This window comes from Tarenaya hassleriana, unplaced genomic scaffold (genome assembly GCF_000463585.1).
Source record: "Tarenaya hassleriana unplaced genomic scaffold, ASM46358v1 Cleome43, whole genome shotgun sequence".
Taxonomy (NCBI): Eukaryota; Viridiplantae; Streptophyta; class Magnoliopsida; order Brassicales; family Cleomaceae; genus Tarenaya; species Tarenaya hassleriana.
The window spans coordinates 234,726-241,586 of NW_010967059.1; the positions used below are offsets into that span (position 1 = coordinate 234,726).

At 38.8% G+C, this 6,861-nt stretch overlaps 2 protein-coding genes across 5 annotated transcripts in view; one reads left to right on the top strand and one right to left on the bottom strand.

Moving 5' to 3' along the window:
- Positions 1–255: 255 nt before the first annotated feature.
- On the top strand, positions 256–2,752 carry LOC104825219 (BLOC-1-related complex subunit 8 homolog). Of its 3 annotated transcripts, none has more exons than XM_010557501.1 (3): positions 256–495; positions 598–672; positions 1,708–2,752. In XM_010557501.1, the coding sequence occupies exon 3, from the start codon at positions 1,709–1,711 to the stop codon at positions 2,480–2,482; it is 774 nt and encodes a 257-aa protein (XP_010555803.1). In that variant the 5' UTR covers positions 256–495; positions 598–672; position 1,708; the 3' UTR covers positions 2,483–2,752. The 3 variants fall into 3 exon arrangements, with proteins under 3 accessions (XP_010555803.1, XP_010555804.1, XP_010555802.1); XM_010557502.1 differs by having other exon boundaries at positions 598–668; XM_010557500.1 differs by lacking the exon at positions 598–672 and having other exon boundaries at positions 258–495.
- Positions 2,753–3,107: 355 nt separating this feature from the next.
- The window catches only part of LOC104825220 (kinesin-like protein KIN-UC), an 8,776-nt gene continuing 5,022 nt past the window's right edge, over positions 3,108–6,861 (bottom strand). For both annotated transcript variants that reach the window (XM_010557505.2, XM_010557503.2), the window contains exons 12-22: positions 6,768–6,861; positions 6,499–6,675; positions 6,175–6,294; positions 5,838–5,966; positions 5,635–5,770; positions 5,449–5,541; positions 5,026–5,151; positions 4,366–4,491; positions 4,056–4,199; positions 3,841–3,969; positions 3,108–3,603 (exon numbers count right to left, since the gene is read on the bottom strand). In XM_010557505.2, coding sequence (XP_010555807.1) covers positions 3,470–3,603; positions 3,841–3,969; positions 4,056–4,199; positions 4,366–4,491; positions 5,026–5,151; positions 5,449–5,541; positions 5,635–5,770; positions 5,838–5,966; positions 6,175–6,294; positions 6,499–6,675; positions 6,768–6,861 — 1,408 coding nt within the window. In that variant the 3' untranslated portion in view covers positions 3,108–3,469. The remainder of the gene's footprint in view (positions 3,604–3,840; positions 3,970–4,055; positions 4,200–4,365; positions 4,492–5,025; positions 5,152–5,448; positions 5,542–5,634; positions 5,771–5,837; positions 5,967–6,174; positions 6,295–6,498; positions 6,676–6,767) is intronic.

Consider the following 6,861-nt stretch of genomic DNA (forward strand, 5'->3'; position numbering starts at 1 on the left):
CACTAAAGATAGCCAAGTTTATTTGAAATTTTAATCAATTTTAAATACAAATTAATTTGGACTTGAAGGAAAATAAACCAAATTAAAGCTAAATTCGAGTTTAACTGTCTGCCATAGTTCAGTTAGGTTTTTTTTTTTGTTTTTTTGTTAATTTCCGGCAATGACAGTATTGTCCATTCAAGTCACGTGCGAGCGAGTGCTGACGTGGCGAGGTGAATACTGTGTGTGTGGCACTCAATTTGGGATTTTGTTTTTTTATTTTGTCTTTGTTCGTCGGCTGGTGATAATATTGTCTGCATTTACTGTTTGGTTCGAGAGATTCTGCTTTTCCCTTTTGTCAGATGATAGGAACACGTCGACTGAGGCACGATCGAAGATTTCAATTCCTTTGTCGCCGGATATTCAAATCAGAGGAACGATTCCTTCATCGATCCGCAGGTTCCCAAAGTTGTCTCTTTTATCTCTCCAGCTCGTCGTCGTCGTCTAGGTTTTCCTGTAAGTTCCTTTCTCCGACTTTTCATTGTCGGGTCCTCTCTTTCGATCCGCTTCGGTGTTGTGAGAAGATTTTACCATCTGGGTATTGGTAATTTTTGTCAGGACTCATCTGGGTTTGCTGTTCTGGGAAAGAAAATAGAAGGGCGAGGTGTTTGGATTCTTAAGTTTCGTTCGTAGGTATCATTAGAACTTGGATGGTCAAGTCTGACAGAGGATTGACTTCTTGTATTCAATTTTCATAGAAAAGCTGTTTAAGCTGGAGACTATCACAAAACTTATCAGTAAATTTGGGGTTTTTTTGTTGCCTCATGTGTTGTATTGATCTGCAAATTATAATAATCCGGGGGTAGGCTAGTTAGAGATGAACAATCTTTGGCATCTAGAGTGGGTTTTGGGTGTCGAATTGTTGGCTAATCTTTTAGAAGAGCATTCGATCAATTGCGTGTTTTGGGTGTCGAATTGTTGGATAGTAATTGCCTCGACTTATTATGTCATGTCTGGTGGTGGATATATTGGTCGGGAATTTTGGTGAAGGATAAGATTTCTTAGTGTATGGAGTCGATGGGTGGAATAGTCATAGTTCTTTCACAGGAATATGTTTCTGCATTAGTTTGCCGTGCAGATTATGATAAGAAGTGCATTGTCTTCAATCATCATTGGCTTTTAAGAATGTTTTTGTCTTCTTTCGGTGTCTTGTCTGGATTGCATAGGCATCTTAATTTGGTTAAGATTCCTTTTAAACCACATTCTGCTTGTATGAGGCCGATAAGGTGCTCTCTTTTGCTGTAACTTTCGACCAGTCTCAGGTTTCCGGATCATAAATATGTGCAGTTGATAAGACTATGTCACGAATTACTTGTCAAAACAGTTTTTGCTTTCCATGTAAGATGGCTAGGTTTAATGTCTCAACTTTCATCAAGCATTCGTGAGGTTGTTCTGTATTGGTTCTTGTAACCAGGGGGATGACAATGCATTATTTATTGACCAGAACTGAAAACATAAACTCTCAAGTTTTCAGGCGCAGGAAAACATCAGAAATTATGAATCTGTGGATTTGAGTTCATTTTCCTCATTCTGTTGCTGACAGTGTTTAGTTCTCTATTTTGTTTTTTCCCCCGATAGATTCTGATATACTTTGACTTTAATTACAAGAGTGTTATTTTCTTCCTTCTGTTGATTTATAGACCCTAATTCTGGATTTGGCTTTGGCAGAATGCATGAGTTCTCTACTGCTGATGGTTTTCTGGAGATAAATGAGAGCTTGGACGAAATGATAAAGTACATAGCAAATGAACCCTCAGTTGGGCTTTACTTCATCCAGCAGCATGTCCGAAATGCAGTACCCAATGTCATTAATCTCCAGAATGATGTGCTGGAGAAGTCCCGTGGAACGGTTTTGCATACTGAAGACTTGGAAGACTCCATAACGATGGTGAAATCCATGAAAGAATGCGGTTCCCCTATTGCTGATGAGATGATAAGAGACATCAAGAACTCCTTGGCTATAATGTCGACGAAACAACCGAGGAGAGGGCTGATACTGAACACGAGCCCTTGGAGTAGATCCAGCAGTTCACTTCTCAGTTCTGACGTCGCCCGTGAAAGTGAAAGTAGCGGTTATCTCTCATCTGTCTTCAAATCGGCCAAGCAGAGGGCTAGCAATATCAAATGGCCGCAGCTCGATTTCAAAGAACAAGAATTGAAGTCAGATAAGGAGGATCAAACACGCCAACGTGCTGTTGCTTTGCATGTTGCATCAGCAAGAGCAAACTCATCAGGCCATCCTGATGTGGCAGGCCATCATGAGCTACATGACACTGGAGATGAAGTCTCTTTAAACGTCGTCAAGACTGTAAAGGATGAACATGTCACGGAGACAGCCCAGTATGATGAGTTCAAAGCCGGGAAAGAAGCCAATCTCAAGGCGTGGCTTGGGGACATGGATGGGAAGGTAGATGCCGGTGGAAATGCTGCTGAGAGGATATAGGTTAGTTGTAAGAAACAGGTCACAACCTTTCCCACTGTTGTGTCTCTCTGTGTGTGTGTAATTTATACTAAATATTAAAAAAAAAAAAAAGATCAGGACTTGAACAGAAGTTTCCTTCTCTGAAAAAAGACATGGCTATGATCTTGGAGCTTCCATTGATTCAAGACATGGTCGGAAACTGACAAAAACACTAAGACAGACTGAAGTGAACTGTCTTCTCTATAGGTTCTCAACCACACAACAGAAAATGGAGTATTTTTTTTTTGGGTACGATCCTGCATTGAAGAATAGTACTGCTGTACCTTGGCAGATGTATCTGCAAAATATTTCAGAAGTGATAAATTTCCTTGGGCGGGATCTTGTTTGAAGATGGCTCAAGGACACAAGTGGTTTTTTTTTTCAGGAAGTTAAATCGCAGAAACTGACTCGAGTTCCGACAGCAGAAGGTAATACGATTCAGCCATTGGGACAGAAAACCCGTCCTCGTGCTTATTTTGCGCAAAAACCAGAAATCGCTACCATCAGAAATCAGAAGTGATTTTGAATGTTCAATCTAATATCATTTGAGTAAAATATTGAGATTATCATTGAACGCAAATTATAATAATAATAATAATAGAAATCCTTCAAATCAAACACCACATAATATATGTATAAATACCAGCCTGAGCAAAGTAATACAAAGAGTAAAGGTGGTGGAGTCCTTACAAGATGATAACGTAATACATTTCCAGACATCTTGTACGATATTTTCCTCTTACAAGATGTTATATATGATGACTCACTTTCACCAAAACAAGATTAAAACAAAAGCATAATCATAATCACGAAGGCGATCTTATATTCTTTTCATGTGAAAAGCTTCTCCAAAACAAAAACCCAATGTTACTCTCTTAGTCAGCTACGGTTTTGCTGCTCCATCAGTTATGTTATGTACACAGCTTCCTTAGACTTGTTACCTCTGTGTCTCTTTTTTTTTTGGTGGTTTCAGCTCGAGAAATAAGGGTTTGATCTCAGAATCTTCTTTGCTAAACTGCGTATGTCGTCTCTACTTGACTCAACCGATATCCTCACGATCTCTGTTACGCTTCCCGTGCTTTTGAAATCCTTCGCATTGTCCTCTGCATCCACAAGAACATGTATGTATTACATTAGCAATTTAAAGACCACCCAATTGATTGGATTGATCCAAGAAGGAAGAAAAGCGGGTCGGTTTTTCAAGACAGGCTTCATATTTTGGACGGAACAAAAGGCTATCAAGCATTTCCTCGGAACTTGGAAGAATACCCAGCTTTAGAATTTCCCATGCCAAGTTTCCCCCATTGAATTGCTAAATAGGCAGAGTCTAACAGCCTAACCGTTTTGAGCTAAATGGCAGAGCGCGAGCTCGATATGCCGTTGGCTTGATGCTGAATCGATGTGTGAGTTCGAAGTCAACCATTCAAGGGCACCCTCTTCCAGAAGAAGGGAACGCCCTTTTCTACGTCCTGTGATACATGGATTCCTTTAGAATCTTGTAAATCCGACCTCCTATTTTGAGTTAAAACTTTCGTAAAGGAAAATAACTTCAAACCTTGCATTATTTCCCGGGTTTCACACTTTGCAAAGTTCGCCATCCCTCTGGCCACTTGAGCAACGATATCTCTGTTCCCAGACAGCGCCAACTCGAGTAGGGCCTTGATGCCTCCCTCTTCTTTCAATAGCATAAGATACTTTTCTGTGATCCCAAAAAGAAACAAACTTCCCACACATCAGCAATCACAATTTGACATCACAACATCTTGCTGGGAAGTATATTATATAAATAAGTGCATGGATTAATGCAGATAAGTGGACACGTTTATGATTCGTTTAGAATAGAGATTAACTAATCTTGTGCTTACCGTTCCCGCATAAATTAGCAAGTGCACCAGCAACCATTCTTAGTGTCTGAGAATCCTCTGTTTTTGATGCCATCTTTGCTAGTAGCTGAGCACCTCCTTTATTCATTATAAGATCTTGACTCTTCTCTGCACATTTTAGATAAACGGGAAAACAAAAATTAGACAGGCCCATGGCTATTCTGAATTAACACCACATCAAGTGGAGAGATGCAACCCCATAGGAAAACTTATCAAAGGATAAGCATAGTTGATAACGTAAAACCTCCATGCAGTTCAGAAGAAAACAACATAAACCTAAGTGGAGTCTGCAGTTGCGTAGAAACTTCATGGAGTTGTCATTGAGATGAGAGAATTTAGCTTCAACTAATGAAGGGCTTATCATTGCAAGTCAGCCTAAATAAGTGCTTTTTCAGTCAGAAGATTTGGAGGTGACCTTGCTAATTCATATGCCTGAAGTTAGTGAACTTTGTTTCTGATCTATTAACTTTACAGAATATAAAAACCGAAGCATCAAAAACCATTTGACACAACTTAGAGATCCAGAAACCAACAAGCAAGCAAGCATAAACAATGACACACAAGCATAACTCATAACCTCTGCGCTCGAATATATTTCAATGATATCACATTAGAATATGGACCGCAAAAAGAAGTACTCACCATTCATTGCTAAGTTGGCAATTGCTCCAGACGCCACTCTAAGAATTGTAGAATTTTGTGATGATTGTAGCAGCATAAGCAAAGCATCTACACCCCCTTCCTCCACTATCTTCATCTGATTATTTTCTGAATACAGGCATAGGTGCAAGTCAATTAGCTGTTCAAGCATCAGAAGGAATATAGGACTATCAGCCTAAAACTACAAGATTTTGCACCTTAAACATAATGTAAAACAAAAAAGTATGTGAACTGCAATAGATGCTGTCTTCATAATAGAAAAAAAAAAAGCTGCAGTAAACAGAGCAGAAGTTCAGACGTGCTAATAAGATATTAAGAACTGAGAAGCCCCCAATTTTTAACTCTGGCAAATACGAATTTCATCTAGTCCGTTCCTGAATGCTGGTAAAAAGAGATTCATTGCACCTTCAGCAGCAAGATTTGCCACCACTTTCACAGCATGAATTTGAACTTCTAAGTCTTCGGATTTAATGAGTTGTAATATCTTCTGAATCCCAACTGAAATAACGGTTGGAAAACACTTGTAAGATATTAAGATGAAATAAGAGAATTTTCAAACCAAGTAGGCCAAATCATGAGATAGAACTATGCCTTCTTCACAAAGTCTTGCAATGGTGGCTCTTTGACCAGACAGCGACTTTTTTAAGATGTGTGATCTCTGTGAACCAGTTGGAGCTCCAGATTCTGATGATACTTTCAAAAGCTCTTCCTTAATATGTCGCTTCTCCTGTGGAATGATGTTGATAAGAACCCGAAACACTACACAAAGATAAAGGAAGCTCATTATGGTATACCTCTGCAACGTTTTCACTTTCACTTAGATTCTTCTTTAGTTTGACAAGTTCACTCTCCATTTGTTTCCTCTGCTTTTCTTCCAAAAGAAGTTTTTGCTTCAAATCCTGAACTTCTACACTGAGTTTCTCCTACATAGCACAGAGAAATTATATGTAACCACTAACTTATAGCATATTTCTTATGTGGTAATAGTGCAGGTGAGAGATCTCCAGTTGGATATTCTAAATACAACCAAAAGAACAAGAAATAAGTAGACTAGTTACACAGTTTCTGAAAAATAAAATAAAAAGGAGTATGAAGTTGGTATTTGCCAATTCTTATCTACGGCTATCATACCTTTTGCTGAAGCATATCATCATAGTCTAATTTCATGGTCTCGAATTCATCCACTGTTGATTCATGCTGTTGTGAAAGATCTTCTAGTTTCGCCCTAAGTTTGGTTACCTCATCATTCTCCTGGAACCCGAATAAGAGAGCAGCGATTATGACTGTCAGCAGAATCTAAAGCTCCAAATGCAGTTCTTTATAGAGTACAAATTAAAAGAACAGAAAATGAAATAAAATGCATTCAGTAATCGTTGCAGTATTATAAGAACACATAAAACTGACTTAGCATAGTGCTTATTGGAATTCCTTTCTACAGAGCAGGATAAGCCTTACTTGTGGATCTTGATGATCATTTCGAAGCTTTTTCATTTGCCCAAGTTGTTCTTCAGAATCCTTAGACCGAGCATATTCATCCTCTAATTGCTTCTGCAGTTCTGCAATTTTAGTTTCATATGTGTAAGTGGTTTCTGCAAGTTCCCTTTGATATTGGTAGTTGTCCATCTCGTGTTGCTACAAGCACGAAATCAATATTTCCACTTAGTTTTGTATTGCAAAATGTTCGAAGAAGTGAAGATGAAACAGAGATTTGGTGCTTTACTAACATGAATAGACGTTTCCTGAGTACTTAAAAGATTTTTCATTTCATTCAACTGATGCTCAGCGTGTGTTGACCGAGCCTGTTCATCTTCAACCTGC

What these genes read in the sequence shown, in the direction of transcription:
- LOC104825219 (XM_010557501.1), top strand. Translation starts at nt 1,709, where the DNA reads ATGCATGAGTTCTCTACTGCTGATGGTTTTCTGGAGATAAATGAGAGC.